General features: G+C 45.7%; 9 protein-coding genes and 1 non-coding gene across 10 annotated transcripts; 5 read left to right on the top strand and 5 right to left on the bottom strand.

Annotated features, from left to right (window-relative positions):
• The first annotated feature begins 1734 nt into the window (after window positions 1–1734).
• TrAtP1_005395 lies at window positions 1735–1821 on the top strand. The gene has a single exon. It is a non-coding gene; the product is annotated as a tRNA-Val (tRNA).
• Window positions 1822–1981: 160 nt separating this feature from the next.
• TrAtP1_005394 (uncharacterized protein) lies at window positions 1982–4601 on the bottom strand. Its single transcript, XM_066112689.1, has 7 exons — window positions 3987–4601; window positions 3651–3931; window positions 3549–3571; window positions 3283–3490; window positions 3047–3226; window positions 2911–2988; window positions 1982–2843 (listed from the first exon to the last, which is right to left on the bottom strand). Exons 1-7 carry the CDS (start codon window positions 4307–4309, stop codon window positions 2062–2064), a joined length of 1875 nt encoding a protein of 624 aa, XP_065968774.1. The 5' UTR covers window positions 4310–4601; the 3' UTR covers window positions 1982–2061.
• Window positions 4602–4799: 198 nt separating this feature from the next.
• On the top strand, window positions 4800–6066 carry TrAtP1_005393 (uncharacterized protein; the record flags this gene model as incomplete). The annotated part of the gene is made up of 4 exons (XM_014089355.2): window positions 4800–5043; window positions 5097–5331; window positions 5432–5824; window positions 5887–6066. The coding sequence occupies exons 1-4, from the start codon at window positions 4967–4969 to the stop codon at window positions 6064–6066; spliced, it is 885 nt and encodes a 294-aa protein (XP_013944830.2). The 5' UTR covers window positions 4800–4966.
• Window positions 6067–7182: 1116 nt separating this feature from the next.
• TrAtP1_005392 (uncharacterized protein) lies at window positions 7183–8438 on the top strand (the record flags this gene model as incomplete). The annotated part of the gene is made up of 2 exons (XM_066112688.1): window positions 7183–8077; window positions 8194–8438. The coding sequence occupies 2 exons, from the start codon at window positions 7183–7185 to the stop codon at window positions 8436–8438; spliced, it is 1140 nt and encodes a 379-aa protein (XP_065968773.1).
• Window positions 8439–8571: 133 nt separating this feature from the next.
• TrAtP1_005391 (uncharacterized protein) lies at window positions 8572–10645 on the top strand (the record flags this gene model as incomplete). The annotated part of the gene is made up of 6 exons (XM_066112687.1): window positions 8572–8877; window positions 8951–9675; window positions 9738–9793; window positions 9852–9880; window positions 9933–10192; window positions 10264–10645. The coding sequence occupies 6 exons, from the start codon at window positions 8572–8574 to the stop codon at window positions 10643–10645; spliced, it is 1758 nt and encodes a 585-aa protein (XP_065968772.1).
• Window positions 10646–11025: 380 nt separating this feature from the next.
• TrAtP1_005390 (uncharacterized protein) lies at window positions 11026–11274 on the bottom strand (the record flags this gene model as incomplete). Its single annotated transcript, XM_014088929.2, has 1 exon — window positions 11026–11274. One exon carries the CDS (start codon window positions 11272–11274, stop codon window positions 11026–11028), a length of 249 nt encoding a protein of 82 aa, XP_013944404.2.
• Window positions 11275–11403: 129 nt separating this feature from the next.
• Window positions 11404–13532, bottom strand: TrAtP1_005389 (uncharacterized protein). The gene is made up of 3 exons (XM_014089357.2): window positions 12490–13532; window positions 12025–12418; window positions 11404–11969 (listed from the first exon to the last, which is right to left on the bottom strand). Exons 1-3 carry the CDS (start codon window positions 13168–13170, stop codon window positions 11611–11613), a joined length of 1434 nt encoding a protein of 477 aa, XP_013944832.2. The 5' UTR covers window positions 13171–13532; the 3' UTR covers window positions 11404–11610.
• A 773-nt stretch (window positions 13533–14305) lies between these two features.
• Window positions 14306–16252, bottom strand: TrAtP1_005388 (uncharacterized protein). The gene has a single exon (XM_014089358.2). It carries the CDS (start codon window positions 15960–15962, stop codon window positions 14709–14711), a length of 1254 nt encoding a protein of 417 aa, XP_013944833.1. The 5' UTR covers window positions 15963–16252; the 3' UTR covers window positions 14306–14708.
• Window positions 16253–17093: 841 nt separating this feature from the next.
• TrAtP1_005387 (uncharacterized protein) lies at window positions 17094–18059 on the top strand (the record flags this gene model as incomplete). The annotated part of the gene is made up of 1 exon (XM_014089359.1): window positions 17094–18059. The coding sequence occupies one exon, from the start codon at window positions 17094–17096 to the stop codon at window positions 18057–18059; it is 966 nt and encodes a 321-aa protein (XP_013944834.1).
• Window positions 18060–18169: 110 nt separating this feature from the next.
• Window positions 18170–19432, bottom strand: TrAtP1_005386 (uncharacterized protein). Its single transcript, XM_014089360.2, has one exon. It carries the CDS (start codon window positions 19295–19297, stop codon window positions 18500–18502), a length of 798 nt encoding a protein of 265 aa, XP_013944835.1. The 5' UTR covers window positions 19298–19432; the 3' UTR covers window positions 18170–18499.
• Window positions 19433–19922: the final 490 nt, after the last annotated feature.

Here is a 19922-nt window from a genome sequence, read left to right as displayed (position 1 = left end):
TAGAGAATCCCAAATTGAGTATCATCGCTCAAAATATGCATTGAAGCAACCCGTCTGGAAGAGCACTTGGCAATTTTCCCATTGGGGCTTTATAAACCGGCATCTAAAAGTCATTTCCACTCTTTGGAGGCGAATCCGAGCCCCTGGGGCGACGCTTATAACGAGTGTTGATATCGCCGGTAAGTCTTATGCCTCATGAAACCTAGATATATGAGCTTCAGAAATAGCTCCACAAGCTTATGATCGGTAGTTGCCGTAACGAACCAAAGGGATCAGGCAGCTCTTTGAGCCTCATACAGTGTTTCTTTAAAGGCATCCAATTGATCCTCTCAAAGGCCATGTCAGCACTGTTCAAACTTTGTCTTGTTGACTAATGAACTAATAAGTAGCTAGCCACACTAACCTCTTTACAAGACTCACAGGGCCCACATAAGAGGGACATGCCTCGAGCATTTCCTTAATCCATACGAACTGTGTGGCGCGGCAGCGACGGCAAGGAGCCGCGCCACCTGGGCATGAAGCTTCTAATTGCGATAGAAATGGAGCCATTTATCAGAATAGCGAGATCCCCCCTGGCAGTTCATGCTCGACAGCTTTTACATATGTGGCGTGACGATTCCAATTCGCTTTTTATAACGAACAAGCTCGCAATAGGCCGAACTGCTGCTATATGGGAAATGTTGGTATGATGTTTCCCATATATCTAACGCTATATCATCATCTCTTAGGGTGGTTCTATTCGCTCTGCTAGTCTGTTTTGAATAGTAATTCTCCGATATAGTCAAGTCCACCTTCGTAGCGTAAAGAAGTTTACTAATTGATCCCTACAGCCCATTTAAATATATCGGTACACATGTTATCCATCGTTCTCAACCACTAACTAGTTCGCTAGAAAAGGTACAAAAGACTACGGGCAAGCTCATTGCTTAGCGCTTATTCGTTCGAGTCCAGCAATTCTCAGGTAGCAGCAAATCAGTCCTTGTTGAACAAGGATCTTTCTCTGACTCGTAATTATACGAAAGCAACGGCCGTAGGTTAAGACATATGGGCTCAATGGCTCACTAGTCAGACAAAAGCAGGGGGTGCTTACTATGCCAGGGATATCTAGACGCAATGGTTCCAGGCTATTGGGAACGGGCTTACGGGAAGAATAAGGTTTCCTACTCCGGAAACCACTGTCTCCGATACGATCGGAAGGCCCCTTTCGACGTGCGGTATTAATGAATAAGTCTCCTTAATCGCGAACTTTCTGTTTGTTTGTTTTGAGCAATTTAGAGCTCTTTACCTAACCTATTGCCACTTTGAGAAGCTAGCCTCTTCCAAATAGGGCATATGCAGAGAGCCTTTGATGCATCTCCGATCGGATATCTGTCACATAACAGTAAACCCTAACTTAAGGCCGAAGCTCAGTATTTCGCCTGCGCGTCACTATGAGAAAAGCGTAAGCAGCCTCACTGGATGTGGCTTGCAAAAGCGGCTACTCTATGATAGATTAGGCGTACTTTGCTGATGGACAAAGTAAGATCTTGTCTCAGCAATTTTCTCTCGAGAACAAGGTGCTAAGCTTAGTGCTAAATAAATCTCACATCACCTTTTGGCATTGCTTCGGTTATTTTCTGTTTGGTAATGCCCCATTGGCATTGCCTGATGAGATACCATGTTCAGCTGCTCACGGATGCGGCGTTTATGAGGCTGCTATGTCCCTTCTGTCATCAACCAATCAGGTTACTCGATGGTTTCGTGGTCTAGTTGGTCATGACATTTCGTTAACATCTGTTGACACCACCGAAAAGGTCCCCGGTTCGAGCCCGGGCGAAATCATTCTTTTTTTTGCTCGATTTTCTGTCAAAACAGAAAATTGGCACCATTTACCGTTTTGTTCTTGGATCAACGGGTCCTAGGATTCATACCACCACACACGACTATTGTCCTCCTTCAGCTATGCGTTTTTTACACTGACGCTTGATGTTTTGCCAGGAGTAATCTACTCAAAGGTCTTGAATTTGCCTTCTTCTTAATTAATTCTTCTATATACAGTTGAAACACCTACTTATACTGTTATTAAAGACTAATTGCTGGATATAGCTTCATAAATAAATCGCTATGGATGCTCTCATCAAATGTCTCATGAGATAGGTTAACTCTGTCCTTTGGACGAAAAAACCTATCTACAACTAAGCATGTAGCCTTCTCCGTAGCTAGTAACTTAAAAATCAAGCGAGTATCCGGTTTCCGCCCTCTACCTCTCTGCTCTCTCACAACCTTATTCAGTGCTAGAAGAAGATTCTCGGCATTCTTCTTTTGTTTTCCTCTTTCAATCATTGATACAGAGTCGATAATGCAGAAAATAACCCCCTTGTATGGTTCAAGCTGTTTAATCAGCTTGAGGAAGACATCCAGCAGCGTCGCAAAGTCCTTTCTCTTTATTTTATCCTTCAACTCCTGCTCGATTGGATGTCGCAAGTAGATGTTTGCGACTAATTTGTATGTCAATAATTGGCCCAACATTTGACAGAGCACATCCGTCGCATTTGCTTGTTCGCCGCGGATACCACCGAAGTAAGACAGAACGAAGATTCTGTCGGTATCTTTGTACTCTTGTACAATACGGGCGCAGAGGTAAGATAACGAAGTAATTGACTCAGTTGGTGCACTCCCGCCTTCCACGAGGAGGGCCGAAGAATTGTATTCATCTGTTAACCAGGTTCGGTAGATTTCTCCATGGGTCAATCGAGCCAGCTGCTGAATATGTTCAAAATTTGGCCTGCCCACTGTGATACACCTCTTAAAGTCGCCAGTGGCTCTGTAGTTGAGATAACGGATCACGTTTGTTGACTTAAGGCCTAAGCAATCATGAGATTTGATGCTCTGCTAACAAAATATTAAGATCACTGCGATTGGGTTACCAACAGGACTTATCTGTCTGTGCCATGGAGCTATTTGACAAGTTCATCTGTCGTTTTTGGATGTACTCGTTACGCAGGTACTCTGAAATAATATATCTTAGTACTACAGTCGTTAAATCGAGAACAACGACTTGACTGACCGATATCCGGTTCAAAGGAACTTAATAAATTGTAATAATATCTTACTAAAAGCTCCAAGCCACAGTGCCCAGAATTGCTTCTGGTTCGACGTGCCGGTGGCCTTTTAGCTGCGTTATTGGCGCTGAGCAGTCTTTCCTTGATATAGTCTATTCTTCGTGTGATGACTTCGTTTTGAAACGCTTATAAGTGACAGGTTAGCGAGGACCGAGAGATTTTCGCCCGAAAAAGGACATACGCTCCAGCATTCTGATTCCATGTAAGAGGAGAACAAGTATAATGACTAGACATTCATAAATAACAATTGTGTCTTCGATTATTGACGACGTCAATTTTTCGTTCTCAATAGCCCTTAGATAATATTCTGTGCCATCACCGAAGAGGCAAAATACATTTGCCAGTTTTTCGACAGCGTAGGCGTCTAATTCGTCTTGATCCCTTAGCACCTGGTTGTTCTCTAAATTAGCTAATATTTTATAACTCAAGATTGCAGATAACGTTTACATTCAATATGCATTGCATAGCGCCTTGAGCAGGTATCAGCCAGTGTAACGCTCAGATTTTGAGAGGGCTTCAACAAGCCGCCAGCTCGGACTCTCTACATACCACATAGTGAAGAGCGATGCTGATCTGTGTTCAGAGCCTTTAGCCATGAAGAGAAACTTATCATGTTCGTTTTAATAGCTTTCAGATGATCAATTCGTGGACTTTGTCGTCTCCAAGATATTCCGCTGTAAGAATCAATCGCTTTATCCAGCTCATCTTGGAAACTGCATTCAATAGTATTCCACGCTAACCATGAGATATTTTCGAATTTATCTGAGAATCCAGCGACTTCTCCATTGAGGCGCTGAACAGACGATATTGTCTTCTGCCATTTAAAATCACTACACTGCATTTTTAGCCACGTGATAGTTGGGTCTTTTCATGCAGGTTGCTTACATCTCAGAACTCTCATTTTCAGCCTCATTTCGGGTGAGAAAATCTTGAGACCTCTTGCTCCAATTGATGTCATCGTCTGGCGATACCAAGTAATTCTTCACGTATCCAGCCGCTAGATTTCCTCGATAAGGCAGCTCACTTGGCGGAGCATAGTGATGTGTTATCTTATTATTGATGACTGTAATATCTCGGGACTCATATCCCGTATGAACAGATTTAGCATTGGAACCAACTGAGGCGTCTTGGTGCTGGATGCGTTGTGAGGAGCCAACATTCACGGCCTTTTCATTGTTGGTAACAGCAGTCAGCCTTTCAGGACCCATATTTGATGATCAGGGGGCTAGAGTATTCATATGATGTTGCTGGACGTAATGAAGCTTAGAATATGGATTGCGCCGAAATATGTGACCGAGTACATGTGTGAAAGCAGAGGGGCAACGCAGAGTCTCGGACCAGATTCGTCCTCGCTTAGCCCATGCGGCTCTTTCTCAGGCCACGAGAAGAATGGAAGGATCTGCGGTAAAGGGATGGGAACTGACAAGTAAAAAACGCTTATGTTGATATATTTAGAGTCACGGAATCCTCCATCAGGCTGCCGCGTGGAACACGGGTCATATGCGCCTGGCTAAATTGTTCATAATTAGCCTCACGAGGCGCAATCTGCAGCCAGCGTCTCATTCTAGCAAGGCTCGCCGGATGTAACACAGTGTTAATGCAAATGTGGAGACCTATTGAGAGCCATGTCTCCGAACATATCCATAGGTGTACATGAGCTGAAGCGTTTGTTCCAGAATCCCTGCTTTAGAAGGGCTTTTCTTATTTTTCGACGATGAAACTACGCTTTTGAAGAGTCATTTATCCTCTCGCATCTTCTCTGTAGCGCTTTTGGATAGGAATCAATCAACTTTTGGCTCTTTGCATTTTCTTTTAGGGCCGAGCCTCCTCCCTTTCCGTGTAAATTATATGGGACGGACGCATCAATGTCAGATATAGGAATGGCTATGGCAGATCGCTTTGGGCTGCAGCTGGTCACTAGTGGCAACGACTCCAAAGTTGAGTAAGTAAATGTTAACAATATTATCACAACTTCAGCTGAAACACTAGTAATAGCATCGTTTTCTTACATGGACTTCGAGGCGACGTGGTAACTACATGGAGTAAAGATTTCATGTTTTGGCCTGGACAATTACTCCCAGTTGATATACCTGATGCCAGGATTTATTCATTTGGCTATGATAGCAGCATTACCCACACAGAGGTGGGAAATGTTACTGAGACAAAAGTCAACCGAGTCGCTGGCGACCTCCTTACAAATCTGGCAGAGGAACGTTCCAAGACCCAAACGGTAAGCTAACTCCCATATAAAAGAGTCTGTTCTTCTTCTTTGCCTTGTTGTCTTTTTTGTCCGCCTCAATTTTAGATGTCTAATCTAGTTTACCTATCAGGATGATCGACCCATAATCATTGTTGCACACAGTCTAGGTGGGCTTGTCGCGGCACGACTTTTCGTTCATGGGGAGCGGAGGAGAAAAGATTCCAATGCAAATTCCACCACCAAGTATATCCGGGGAATAATATTCCTTGGGACACCCTTCAGGAACTCTATCGTGCCGGGATTACCCGGCAGTATTAGCAATATCCTTCAGCTCGTTGGAGTCGATACTCAAGAACAAACACTTGGGCTTCTTGGCGTCGACTTTGAACGTCTGAATGAACTGACAAGTGCATTTTCGAGTGTACTAAAAGAACGCCAAGGATCTAAAGACCCAAATGATAAAATCGATGCCTTCTTTTTCTATGAGGCCCTTCCCACAAAGATTGGTAGCGAGAGCATCCAGGTAGGTAAACAAGCATCATCCCACTTTGCAGTATCAGGTGCTGAAACATAGACTACGTATAGATTGTTGAAAAAGAATCCGCTCAGCTCCCAGGCTGTGGAGATGGGATTCCTGTTAAAGCTGATCACGGAAACATATGCAAGTTCAAGTCCGCCAAAGACGACGACTATCTGATCATTATTAGCGTTATGAGAAAGATACTTATGCCTCCCAACGCCGAGAGCTCAGAGGTAGGAAGCTAATACTCCCATTTTGTGAATAATGTTGCACATAAAGGTGCTAACTGGCTTCCACTCGAAACTATAGGGGTATGCAAGCAAAAGAGTGTGGGTTAATAACTTCGGAAAAGCTGTAAATGTTGGTGACGAATTTACGATCTATAGTCAGCATGTGACGCTGTAATGACTCTCAAATGAAAATTGCCCTATTTCGCTTTCTGTCAATATCTTCACTTACGAGAACCACATTTCCTGCATGTTTACAAATATTTTTCATAGTTCCATTGATGAGAGAAGTTTATGTCTGGAAATCATTAAAGCGTATAAGTACAGGCGCCAAGCATTGCCGTATCTTCTGATGCGTTCAAACACTTAGCTACCACAGACTGAAAGGACATCATGGGGACGCTCTTCTCTGCCATAGAAGCGCCATTGGAATCTTGGGGATTAAATAGAGCTAGTTGGGACATAATAGACGCGTATTCGAAATGTACGCGCTTAGATCAGTATTAAATACATGTAATATGCATGGTGAAAGGCAAAGAAAGTGCAATGTGTTGGGGACATAGTAGAGCTAAGAGTAGTAATAGGTCGATGATATCGAAGGGAAACATAATGATACTCCCATAAATACATGATGATTAATCATCTCCTGAGGCATGTATGGTTGTCATCATATCAATAGGCTCTGATGCACATAGTACGGAAAATGAGGTGTACAGTATCCGGACGCATGGCCCCCAAAAAATTTCAATATATCTTGCTTATTGTCGCCGAATAAATGAGGGGCTTGCAACCCAATAGTTAAGCGATCTCCAATATATTTTGCTTATCGTCACCGAAGAAAGAGGGGTTTCCCACCAATTGGATTACTTCTAGCTACCCCTGCTGAATTTGAGAGGATCTAATTTTGTACATGCGTACTGCACCAGTTGCTCCCATGTAAACAAGGCTCCAAAAAGCAAATCCGACTATTTAACGTTTTGTTCTTGAGCCGAACATGAAACAGACAGGCTTCTTACAACTCTTTTGGAATCTGAATGTTTGCGGTTCTTTATTAACCTTTTCTTGCTCATATGCTTTCGAGAGCCCGTAACATTAATTTAACGGACCACGTCGCTTTCTTCATCTGATTCCCATATGGATGTAAATGAACGCAAGCACTCTGCTACGAAAACTATGGCGCCGCCAGTTCCGGAGCGGAAGATGTCTTTGACTGCATCATCAACGAGTGGCTCATTAAACCATATCAATGAGCAGACGATCAAGGAAGAAGCGGAAATTACTACCACAGACAGCCAAGAGAACCAGAGCATGAAAGAAGAGACAGCAGCAACATCTGAGAAGAAGACAAGGCCATTGGACACTACTAAGAGAGACATAAATGATTCACCTAGCGATAACGATGAAAGTTCCTATACTCTTTGGGGCGAGAGTCGAGGACTGGGACTGTCGGGGCTTTCCGTGAAACAAGCACAAGTAAAGGCAAGAAAGAGGATATTGCAAAGCAAAGCATATGCAGAACTGCTAGAGCGCAGAATTCTTACTTTGGAAGATAAAGTAAGGAAGCTGAATAAGGAACCCCCGCCAGAAGAAGAGGAGGGCTCCCAAGAGATCAAAGTTATCCCTCAGATACGCGGACTTCTATGGGTCGAATTTAATCGCTCATTGCAAACTAACTTTAAAGCCAGTCAAGGCGAATGGACTCATTGCATGGAAATAGATAAAGGTGAAAAGTACATCATCGAGATACTTACCGAGCAGCCTCGTCACAACAATTTCATAGTTCAAGCTTCTGATGCGACGCGTGATCAACTTTTGGACCAACTTGCTACCTCTTTCGAGGCACATCGCATTAGAATCAGATCAAAACTTCTGCTCAAGGTTCTGAAGAATATAACTCAATGCAACACTACTTTGGGACCTTACGAGCACAGGCTATTGTTCTTTCGGCCATTTAAACTACTTGTTACCTTCAATGAACAGATAAAGAAAAAGATCCAGAAACTGAGAGTGCTGCATTCCGAAGGCAAAGGCATGTATACCTGATCAGTACCCTTTTCATCAGTTTCTTTTACCTGTGAACTTCTGGAAAGCTTTCTCAGGTATAAGGGTTACAATTTGAGAAGCCAAAAGCTAATGTTTTAGAAGAGATTGGCGACAATCATAGCACAACAGGCTTAGTCGAAGGCCCACAGAATGATATTGATTCCGAGGAAGCCCTTGATCAGCTACAAGTGCTGTGGGATATGATGGAAAAATGGCTGGGCAATAAGTTGAATCTACGATTTAATTTGGGCCACGAAGTCGATAAAGTTACATTCGGTGACCTGTGGTACATTTTCAAGCCCGGAGATGAAGTGCGAACTCCCGGCGAGTCTAGAATCCAGCTGTAAGTTCCCTGATGTGTGCTACAGAGAGTATGCATGCAGACATAGAAATAATTTACGTTGCCCATCTATTCACAGATATCGCGTTGTCAAAGTCACAGGCGGCAGAGATATTCTTTCGAAAGACGATCCTCCGAGCATGCATGCATCTAGCAAGCTCAAGGATCCTGGCTATTCGGAAGGTTCTTTTCTGATCGAATGCTTTTATATTCATTTCGATGGTACCCAGTTTGGGCCTGTAAACAGGACGTTTCAGATTGCAAGTTTCCAAGGGGAAAGAAAGATTACTTCTCTGCCAGTCATACCGCTCAAATGCTTTCCTGACCAAAAAAATATTAAAGAAAAGCTGCGACAAAGAGGGAAAAAGTTTGCAGAGTTGTCAAACCCAAAATCTACATCACATCGTGAGTACAAAGGTTTAACGCTTGATAAAAATGTTGAACAGGTAAGACAATTTTCAGCAACCTTTGCGTTATGCGCGACTATTATTTTGTTTAAATAAGCTGATGCCGGCGTAGGTCGATTCGGAAGTCATTATAGACTTTGAGCTCGCATTCATTCAGAAACCAGAGACCAAACCAGTGCTTGGCCTTGAAGGTCGCTTAGTTTCTGACGATAGTCGCGAATTCGCTGATTCGGCCATCATGGGTACTCTTTGCGGTCGAGCAGGCTGCTGTGGCAATGACGCCATCTTTAATGACTATATTGTTGATGAGCATGAGTACAACACTTTCAGAGAAGGGAACAGGGCTCTTTTTGACTCTGTTCCGGTGCACTCAGCGGACCTCAGTGATGATCAAATGATCTTGTTACCGCCTCAAGTATACGGATTTGTATTAAGAACGAGGAGATGGGCAACTTTCGATATTGACCTTCTCACCAATCCAACCTACGGAAACGAGTGGGATAATCTCGTGATAAACCAAGACAACAAGAAAATGATCCTGGCTTTGGTAGAAAATCATGAACGGCCAAGAGACACCCAGACTAGAACGGGTGGTGTCCTCCCATCAGTCGATCTCATTCAGGGTAAAGGCCGTGGACTAATAATTCTTCTTCACGGAGAGCCAGGTGTTGGCAAAACAAGCACTGCAGAATGCGTTGCAGCTCATACTAAACGGCCACTTTTCCCTATCACATGTGGCGACATTGGCGACAAAGCTGAGACTGTGGAAAGAAATCTAGAAAAGAATTTCCAGCTAGCTCATAAGTGGGGTTGCGTGATGCTGCTTGATGAGGCCGAGTAAGTACCAAAGCCCTTGAAGAAAACGAAGAGAAGATTTGGAGAAGCTAAGAAAGAATTAGTATCTTTCTAGGAGCTCGTACAGGAAACGACATTGAACGAAATGCAATTGTCTCCGGTGAGCGCACCGCTACACCGTAGCTACTATCGAAATGGAATCTAACATAATTTTACAGTGTTTCTCAGGTCGGTTGAGTATTATAGCGTATATAATGACACACCCACAGTTGATATTCGAAAATACTTACAGCATTCAGGGTATTTTATTCCTTACAACCAATAGGGTTGGCACAATGGACAGGGCGTTCAAGTCTCGGATCCATGTCAGCTTATTTTACAAAAAGTTCAATTTGAAGCGTACGATTGCCGTGTGGGAGAACAATATCGAACGGATCAAGAAGGAATTCAATGGGCAGGGCAAAAAGATTGAGATCGACTCGGAAGAAATTATGGCGTTTGCGAAAGCGCATTTTAAGGAATTACACGACACCGAGAATCTCACAGTTTGGAATGGGAGGCAAGTTGATCTTACCATATCCATGAAATTGATAAGCTAGTGACGACTAATCCAAAGAGCCCTATAACTAGGCAAATCCGAAATGCATTTCAGACAGCGATTGCAATGGCTACTCACGAAGCAAAGAATCCCAGGACTGGGAGCCTTGAGGCACGGCCCAGACTTCGCGAAAGACACTTCAAAGAGGTAGCAAAAATCGCCGAAGACTTCGAAAGATATCTTGTAAAAGCGACTCATTTAAGTGATATGGATATGGCTGAGTCTCGCCGCGAAAGATATGACCGTTATCAACAGCGCAGCAATCGCGACAGAGAACATGGAAGGCGCCGGAGGGATGAGTCGAAGAATAGGAAGAGAAATCATCACGAATCTCGTGACTATTCTGACTCGGATTCCAGTGGATCTTCAAGGAAAAAGACGAAGAATCACGACAATACTTCCGACTCAGACTAAATGCCTACCAACATAGAGTTGGCAACTTTAGGAGCTAGAGAATATTGAGCAGGAGGGTAGACGGTCCAAGTACTCCAATTCCCTGTTAGGATACTTGGAATGATGTATGACTGAAGAGGGCCTTTCACCTATTTCCTTACTTAAGCGCACTATCAAGAAGACAACGTGAAAAGAAAAGTTGGACGAAATATGTGTTGCATTTATGTGATGGGCATGCTGAATGCTCGTACATCAGCAGACTATAAATTAAATGACTCTGTATCCTTCTTCTAGTCCCCTTAGCCGAAATATCATCATCTCGTAATTATTCTATGGTAAAGGTAAGCTAGTCTCATCATGATGGCGTATGAAATGTCTTACCAGCATGTTTAGCAAAGACTCTAGCTTTGCGCAAGAAACTCGATGCCGTCCTCTTCGAATTCGCCGAGGTCGATACTTCCATCTAGCCTTCCCAAGACACCGGTGCCTGTTAGGTGAAGCTCCAATCCCAGCTTGGAGTTCGATCTCACAAATCGGCTTTGTAGGTCGACATATAGCATAGACACAATGACGGGAGTACTAGCTTCCCAGCAATGGGCATCCGTCCAGTCATTCTTGCAGTAAATATTGACTGTATGCCACTGATTCATATGATTGAGGCTAGCATTTGCCTTGTTTCGTGTACCGTCTTGCTCTTTTGCGCAGCCCTGTGGTCCATATTTAGATAAGCTTAGACAATTCTTAAAAGGTTATCTACATAATATGTATATGTAAACGAAGTCAATAATTCTGTGTGATCAATTTGAAGGTCAAGTAGCCATCAGTTTTACGGAAACAAATGCTAGCTGTCTTGAATAAGAGGCAATATGATCTCGAAACATCGCATTAATTAAAGCCTATTGCAGCTAAATGAAATGGAACGCTGGAACTATGATAACATGTCTAAACTGAGCAAAGAAATAGGGTATTTGTACAAGTAATGAGTATCATCCCAGCGGCACATTTCCAACAACGGACCAATTTGAGCCATCGTACTTTACCTCCCTTATTCGCCCATCTACCAAGTAGTAGCAGCGGGCCATGTCGTATTTGGACTGTAACGGGGTGAAGGAGAAAGCAGATGGCATGAGGCAAGTTATATCTGTGCCTTTGTCGGGATTTCCAAAAGAATCTGGTGCTGATGTAGTTTGCCAGCCTTTGTCATCATCCATCCAAGTTATCTGAACACCGTCTGTCTTATTTTGCCACAGAATATAAGTATTCATTGGGCTATCTGTCTGGGAATTTCGCGGAACGGAAAAGGCCCCAATGGGAGACTCGGACGGGATGGCAACAGCTGGAGCATCTGTGATCTCAAGTTAATTTTGGTAAAGATATGATGACATTCACAGTCGACTTACCCGCTTTCAATGAAGTAGTCGAGCTACTTCTCCCCTCAGCTTGGAGCTTCTGGTCACCATCCTGGTAGATGAAATTTCCGCCGCCTTTCCTCGCTGAGCTTACTGAGTAGACAATCTCTGCCAGGGCTGAGTGATTCTGTGGCGAAATATTCAGAGGATTCTGTAGCCATTTGCTACTCGTGGTGAAATAAGTCTCTTGTAACTGGTTAAGATCGTCTTGGAAGATGAGACTAGGCCAGTATGTTGCGAGGCTCGAGTTTGGACCTGGCTTCAGGCCGAGCGAGGAGATGGTTCCGTTCAAATTGTTAGTTGCTGCCCCCGGGTGCTCTTGGACTTCCCACTCCTGTATTTGGCCCAAGTTATCCACATAAAAAACGTCGATTTGCGTATAATTCTTTGTGGTTGAACTTGAAGTATCAGAAAGCGAGCGCATGACCTAAAACATTCTAAGGATCGAAGACTTACATTTCCAGAATTGACTGCAGAACCGAAATACACGGTGGTATTGTAATTGCATGTTGCAATAGGACTACCTAGCTTGACGTCCGGGCCGGTAAGGGTTGTTACTGTTGACCACATGCCATCTGTGGAGTCGTAGCCTATCAGGCGTAAATGTCCATCCTTTCCCTGGTAGAAAAGACGGATGCTATAGCTAGACGTGGTTGTCCACCAGCCAGTTACTGCAATGCTTGAACTGGAATAGGCAGCGTTCGGCGACGTCGATGCAGGCGTTGATGAAGGCTTTGGAGAAGGCGTTGAAGAAGAGGTCGAAGAAGAAGTTGAAGAAGGATCTGATGAAGTTGAGGCTGTGGTTGTACTGTTGTGATGTCGCGATCCCACAACGCCACCGACCACGGCGGCCACCACCACCACCACGAGAACAACGGCTCCAACAATGATCCACAACTTCTTTTTTCCCGTACTCCTTTGTGGTAACGGCTCTTCAACGGCTGCTTCTGTATCGACCTTGATCTTGTTGCTCGCATCGATCATGTCGCCGTTCACTACCTCCAAGCCATCGTAGGCGCTGTATACCTCGGGCGCGGTGGTGCCACTGAGTCTGTGGGAGGAGACCTCCAATGCTGAATAACCACCTTCTGAGGGCGCCCCCGGCCCCGCAGACTCATAACTGGGTAGCGTGCTCATGGGAGCCCGAGGTGACGGAAGCAACTCGTCGTTGGTAGATTGAAGACAAAGGGCAAAGAAGACAGAATAGAAAAGAAGGATAGAACTGCACCCGAGGTAAATCTTTGTGTTGGGCTGGGAGCTTTGCTAGAGGGAGACTCGCGTAGGCGAAATCAGCCCGTTTGCGGCTCCCTCAACCGCGGAATCCACCACAGCTCGCTGAGAATTGCCATGGCCTGGTTGACAACCAAGGATAGGCAGAAATGCGGCAGAAAGGGGTTACTGAAGGATTCAGGATTCCCTGCAAGCACCAATTGTAAGGCTGCAGAGTGAGGCGCGAGGTTTACGATCGGCGGCTAAATACCCAATAGATGACAGTTCACCAGACCCCATACGGGCTGGGGGTGGTTCGCTGCTTATAATAGACCCCAACATTTAGCTGCTGTGCTTCATGCGGATACTATGTCTACTATCCGCTACTGAAATAGGCCTTGGCAAGTTATCAATACCACACTAGATCCGTTTATGACTGAACTATGAGGTTTTCAGTTGGACTACTCGGGACGTTCTCTTGCCCTTCAGGGCCAAGGGCGGCATTTGCCGTTCATAAGCAAGGCGGACAAGCTAGGCACAGAGTTGACATGGATGCTGCTTATTTATTCTGCGAACCCCATGTATGAGTTCTTAGCTCGCTATTTTAGCTTTTGACAATTTAAGCTTGGCGTTCCTCCCCTGCCTGTTGTTGCACTCAACTAGGCAAGCCGCTCGTGGTTAAGACGTGCTTCTCACGGTTTCACTTTATCACATCCTGTAACATTTTGTTGCTGACTTGAAGATGGTCGCATAACCTGTGTCAAGACTATGCGTCGTGCATCAGCGAGGTATTCTACAAGCACAAGACTACTAGTACTTGCGAAAGCGGAGAGTTGCAAATCACAACTAAAAATGTAATGTGGAAATTTTAGAAGTGGGCGATGCACTGAGGGGAGAAGTTTCGACAATCACCTCGCATGCCACCCTTGCTCAACACGTACATAGACACGCAGGGGACAAAATTGTAAGAAGAATATAACCATAAACGCACAGCTCCCTTAGGCGAACTGTTGATATGTTATAAGAGTTGTCGGATACTCTGGAATAAGCAGCTTTTACTTCTCCTTTTGCTACAACTGGTTCGTTTTCGCATGTGTTCATTTTGGGTCCCTATTTGCTGCCCCACCCGTGACGGAGCACTTCGTCCTCGCCTGCGGGTTAAGATCATCCACGGCGGCTATCATGACTAGTTTATAGACTCTCAAAGACTCAACAGCACGTGTCGTGTTATCGCCATTTTGACTCTTCGAGCTCGGTGATATCTAGCACGATACAGGCCTTCAACGCTTATACTGCTTCTGTTACTCCCCAATCCTTCACCATGAACATCTCTGTTAAGCGTAGTTTACGCCGCAATCCAGTACAAAGACATAGTTCTGTGCTTCAATTTTAGTGGGCTGTATCTTCGGGTAAGCTTACAAGGATGCACCTTATGGACCTTATTGCCCGCGATCAACCATCCAGGCCTAAATCTCATACACTAAACCGAGAGTTGGGTCGACGCTCCCACTGCACAGCGCGTCCCAGCCTTGTGAATACTCCTGTAATCCTTTGCCCCATTGCAGTTTCATTGCTTTGGCCGCCACGTCCTCCTTGAATCGACTCCATTCGCGCGCTGAATTCTCAAAGTACGCCGTCGCTCCATCCAGCTTCAAGGCGGCATCTCGCAGGTGAGAAGCACTGCATACAACGCTACCGCTCGGCATGCTGCCAAATCCCGACCCATTACCCGTCGGATCGCCGCCCACCATGAGAGTGACTACGTTCTTAGACACGCGAGTCACGGCAGCGTGCAGCTCTTGATCAGCTGTGCCTCGCCCACCAAAGTTGGCGAGCAGCACCTTGGTGTTGGCGTCGATCCCCAGCTTGGCGACAACGCTGGCACTGGTTCCGCCAGAAACATCCTCGTACAGCAACACGTCGCTAAAGAGGCCAGTCCCCTCGGTGAAGTCTCGTGATTTGGCCGATCCAACGGCCACAACCTTGCGAGGCTGGTGTTCAGCAGGCCTTGCTCGGCGGAGCTGGTGGGCGAGGCCAAGTGCAGTTTTGCCAGATGCCCCGAAAAGCACCACCACGGCGTCTGCCAGAGATGCATCGTCTGAAGTCCATGGCACTGGAGCACCCGATGGATGAACGAGCTTTGTCTTGTCCCAGCCAAAAGCATGGCGGTTCAGCAGGTAGCTGGTCTCGGCCAGAGGCCGCGCAACCGCATCCCAGGCCGCAGATGACCGAGTATCTGCTGATAACGGGTCCACCCCTGGGGGAGACGGCAGGTATCGGTTATATATATGCATAAGTCCGGCTCTCCGTTCTGTAGTCTCCAGAATATGACCAGTCTCGTCATCAACAACCACCTGGAGGATCTCTGGGTAGTCTCCAATGGGGAGGTAGCCGAATAGTTGGGTTCCAACAGGAATCTTGTCGTTTTGGCTCTCAGTTACCTCACAGTAGCCCCAAGCCGAGATGCGACCGTACTTGGAGGAGTCATCGTAGGGCGCTGGTAATGATGGGATCGCGGGCCAGACATTCCACCAGCCCAGGACATGGCCCAGCCGGGCATAGGTAAATGTGTTGGTAGTGACAGAGATGATACGGCTGCGGATGCGAATGTTGCCCTTTTCTAAAGAGGGCAGCGGGTACGCATCATTGAGGGTGACGACATACTGTTTTGTATGATCCGACTTGTCTATGATTTGCACTTGAGGAGTGGTTGAACCCATGGCGGATGCGTTTTGCAAAAGGCGTCAGACGTTGAGAGAATGAGGCACGACTTTACTAGTAAAAGTCTGGATCTAAGAAGATGTATTAGATTCACATGCGACGGGAACTTCTTTATATAAGATGAGGCGCTTGGCAGAAAAAAGCCGCATCTCAATGCAATTCCTTCGTCCTTTAAAGTTATAAACTCCGTGCGTTCAAGTCGATAGTTTCGGGTAAGCTGCAGGTAAGCACAAGCTGACTAATATCTCATCCTCGGATTGATGTGTGTTACAAGTATGTATGTCTATTGGGGTAGTACTATGATTCACTAGATTCAGTAATAAAGTGCAGAGCATCCGAGAAATACAGCTACATTACAGAGCCGGAACTGTGCGGGGCCGGAGCAATGTGGGTTGAGTGGAGGGTAGCAACTGTAGATTTATAGATGCTACCTCGGCACGAGAGAAGAGCACGATTTGGTCAGCGAAGGTAGTAGCTGGCAAACAGCAATGCACTTGGGAATTAGGCAATAGACTATATCGTACTCGATTGGCGCCCAATCTCACAGTCTGTGTAAAACAAGGCAAGCAAAGGGTGTGAAGAGCAACAGGAAACCACAAACCACCGGCATACAACTCTCAACCTCGAGAACCGCAGTGACACCGCCTATACCTTTTTTCTTCTTGCATCGCTTTAGAAGATGACTGCAGGGGCTTCTGAATGAGTTGGCGCATATAATTGGAGCGTGGATATACACATCTAGAGGTTATCAGAGGAACCTGTCTTAGAGTCGAGTATTGTATATAGGCACAGGATGGGTATTTCTAGCTGTATATATTGCTCTTCAGTTTCAGTTCTTTTTTTAGCGCAGCATGACTGAGCATAGCGCCGCCGTCTATTGTTGGCCCATCTCGGACTTCGCCTCGCATCGCAGGCCGAACAGCTACGAGGGCCGAAAAATTGCACGAAAACTAAGATTTGACCACCAAGGGGAGAACTAACAAGCAATTACATTTTTTCTCTCCCTCCTTTTCTTCCAAGTTATCATCGTATATTCGGCATTCTGAAAGCGATTCACAACATTTTCACTTACACCTCTGAGAATCTGAGTTGAGGCAACAAACGCCACGATCCGTCAGCCGGGTTCCGAAATGCAAAACCTTCCGACGCTAGTCTTTATCCCGGGAGCATGGCACCAGCCTCTATGCTACGATCTGGTTATCGATTTACTGCAGAAGAAGCACGGTATTAAATGCACCGCAGTAACTCTGCCTTCAACAACTGGAGACCCCTCCAAGACTCTCAAAGATGATCTCGATGCTGCCAGGAAAGCAGTTTCCGACGAAACAAGTTGCGGGCGAGACGTGGTAGTCATTGCCCACTCATACGGTGGCCTGGTCGGAAACAGCGTCATCAAGGGTTTCGCGCGAAAGAGAGGCGGTCTTCAGGATGCAGATGCGTCAAAAATCCCAGCCGCTGGTCACGTCATTGGCCTTATCCTGATCGCCTCTGGATACACGTTTACAGGACTTGCATTTATGGATCCATTCTTCGGCCGTGCACCTCACTTTTTCCGCGTAAATAAAGCTACTGGATTTGCCGACCTCGCTGTTCCTCCGCGCCAGTTCTTTTACCACGACTTGCCAGCCGACGAGGCAGAGTACCGAGTGTCCCAGCTCACACCACATAGTCTCAAGTCGTTGTTTGAGGGAGGCGAATACTCATACTCTGGCTGGCTGGATGTGCCTTCATTTTATCTCGGTACCATTGAAGATCAGGGGCTGCCAGTGATAGCGCAGCGCATGAATGTAGGAATGGCGAGAGGAATGGGAGCTTCTGTCGAGCATAGGGAGCTGCAGACCAGCCACTCCCCGTTTTTCAGCCAGCCGGAAGCGACTGTTCATGTCATATTGGAGGCTGTCGAAGCATTTTCTGGAAAGCGAGTAGGAAAGGTGGCGATAAAAATGGAGCAAGACAAGAGGGTAAAGTTGCCTAACTCTCGACTGTGGCAGCCTTTGACTTGGTTCAAGTATGGGCTACCGCTGGTCCTTGGTCACGTAATTGGAAAGTGTGTGTTGGCGTTTAACTGGGGCAGGACCCTATGGAAGTATAGGTAATGGAGTTGGGAAATGTGCTAGGCGTTAGATTGCAAATCACCACTTTTGTTCTTTTGTTTCATATAGATAGTAAGATAGAGTATATACACTAATGAGTCGGATCTTTGATGGGTTTTCTCCTATTTCAGCATGAGTGGAATTGCTTGTAAATGATACTAGAACCATATGTGATTTCTCGAGTACAATACCATATAATGCTATGTAAGTAGTAGAAGTGTCTCATAGTGAAATGTGTACTCAGCTAATGAGTGTTATTCAACGAAGCCTTTTCACAAACCTAATCAAACTTCAGACTTGTTTCCAGCTAGCCTTATTGTTGTTCATTGAGCTTTGTATTCGTAACTTGCCTTTCACAAGGTTCATCACATAGCTATAATAATGCGCACTCAATCCCGTAGTTCTTCTCATATGCCTTTCCGCGTATGATATCAATATCCAGATCATAGTGATCCTCTAGGCCATTTGAAAGGCGGCCAAGGGAAATCGGGGTTAATCATTAGCTGCAGAACCATTGTTCCCTCTGGAAATTCCTTCATCTTTCCATTCGACATTCGCAACGGGCCCGCTGGATAAGGCTTTACCCAGTCGTTCAACACCCCCGATGCTTCTGCGACTTCATCTTTCAATCTTGCAAGTGTCCTTGGCGGCGCGACATAATCTCCAAACTTTTCGCCGCCCTTGTTGTATTCAAATTCGTGGGGTTCGGCATTGACCCATGTCGGTTGGCCATATTGCTCCTTATGCATGTCCATGTCGTAATCGAATACTTTCGGCTGTTCATACCCCTCTTTTACAGGAAACTCCACGCCGCAGTTGGGCAACTGTTCTTGGAGAGATATGTTGCCGACGTCGTAGTTTACGTAGACCATTGCCAGCTTATCAGTTCTGATGAGCATTTTCCACAAAACGTCTGAGCTCTCAGCGCAAACATCCATGGGCCCATCATCCGCAAACCATTGAATGTACCAAACAGCATCGTTCTCTACGGCCCTGTCATCTACAATGAGAAAGGCCTCTTCGCGGCCGGCTTCATCCTCTTTGCGGCGAATGTATTCATGAGACTTGCCAATGTAGTCTTCGGGCGGGCGCACGATTTTAATCCTTAGCTTGGGCGAAAACCGTGCGAAATTGCCGAGTTCAAAGGCCGCCTTGAACGCCTGTAGCTGTTCCTGAGAGATGTCGGCGAGAAGGTAGCAGGTTAGCACCTCGAGGATCTCTGTGGGCGTCTGGTAGACCATCCTGCGGCTGTGCTTGTGCAAAGTCAATTATAGAAACGAAGCGCCTCCTTTTGTTTCTCCAGCTCAATTATTCTCAAACAATGAACTGATTCGAAGCCTCATATATATGCCGTGACGTCAAATCCTCGCATAAATAAAATCTCTCGTATTCTGTCTGACGGTAGGAAAGACGATGGCACTAGTGAGACAATCGGCAGTCCTAGCGGCGGCTGCCGGCTATAGCCACTCTGGGTAGCAGTGGCTGCGCCTCTTTTGGGCAATCTGCTTTGTACTAATAATCATCCATCCGTCAAATAGGTTCATTTTTAGAAATGCTGCGGATCTAGGTGCGGTGTAGCTTCGCTAGACCCGATTTAGTGATCCGAGATTCGATGTTGCGGCGAGTGCCAAATGGATAGTACATGTATTCACAACGAAGAAAATTGTTGCTGCCGCGGGTTTACAGACTGCCTGTAAACTGGAGATGGTCAGTGGCGAAACCTAGTAATTCCTAGCCCACAGCTTCAAGCACAGAGAAGATTTATTCGAACATTGCGAAATTTCATTCCCGTTGTGAATTAGCATAATAAAAAAGAACCTTTCAAGAGTGGAGGAAAAGAACAAGTCAATCCTGTTTTATCTCAAT

Source organism: Trichoderma atroviride, chromosome 3 (assembly GCF_020647795.1).
Source record: "Trichoderma atroviride chromosome 3, complete sequence".
In the NCBI taxonomy this organism is placed as follows: Eukaryota; Fungi; Ascomycota; class Sordariomycetes; order Hypocreales; family Hypocreaceae; genus Trichoderma; species Trichoderma atroviride.
Note: the sequence above shows the minus strand (reverse complement) of the source record. Positions and strands in the feature narration are given on the sequence as shown.

What these genes read in the sequence shown, in the direction of transcription:
- TrAtP1_005394 (XM_066112689.1), bottom strand. Translation starts at nt 4,309, where the DNA reads ATGGGTCCTGAAAGGCTGACTGCTGTTACCAACAATGAAAAGGCCGTG. An exon ending in TTCCTTTGAACCGGATATCG is followed by an intron (nt 2,989 to 3,046) that starts GTCAGTCAAGTC and finishes ATATTATTTCAG; the next exon opens with AGTACCTGCGTAACGAGTAC. An exon ending in GGCACAGACAGATAAGTCCT is followed by an intron (nt 2,844 to 2,910) that starts GTTGGTAACCCA and finishes ATGATTGCTTAG; the next exon opens with GCCTTAAGTCAACAAACGTG.
- TrAtP1_005389 (XM_014089357.2), bottom strand. Translation starts at nt 13,170, where the DNA reads ATGAGCACGCTACCCAGTTATGAGTCTGCGGGGCCGGGGGCGCCCTCA. An exon ending in CTGCAGTCAATTCTGGAAAT is followed by an intron (nt 12,419 to 12,489) that starts GTAAGTCTTCGA and finishes TCAACCACAAAG; the next exon opens with AATTATACGCAAATCGACGT. An exon ending in GACTACTTCATTGAAAGCGG is followed by an intron (nt 11,970 to 12,024) that starts GTAAGTCGACTG and finishes TTGAGATCACAG; the next exon opens with ATGCTCCAGCTGTTGCCATC.
- TrAtP1_005388 (XM_014089358.2), bottom strand. Translation starts at nt 15,962, where the DNA reads ATGGGTTCAACCACTCCTCAAGTGCAAATCATAGACAAGTCGGATCAT.
- TrAtP1_005386 (XM_014089360.2), bottom strand. Translation starts at nt 19,297, where the DNA reads ATGGTCTACCAGACGCCCACAGAGATCCTCGAGGTGCTAACCTGCTAC.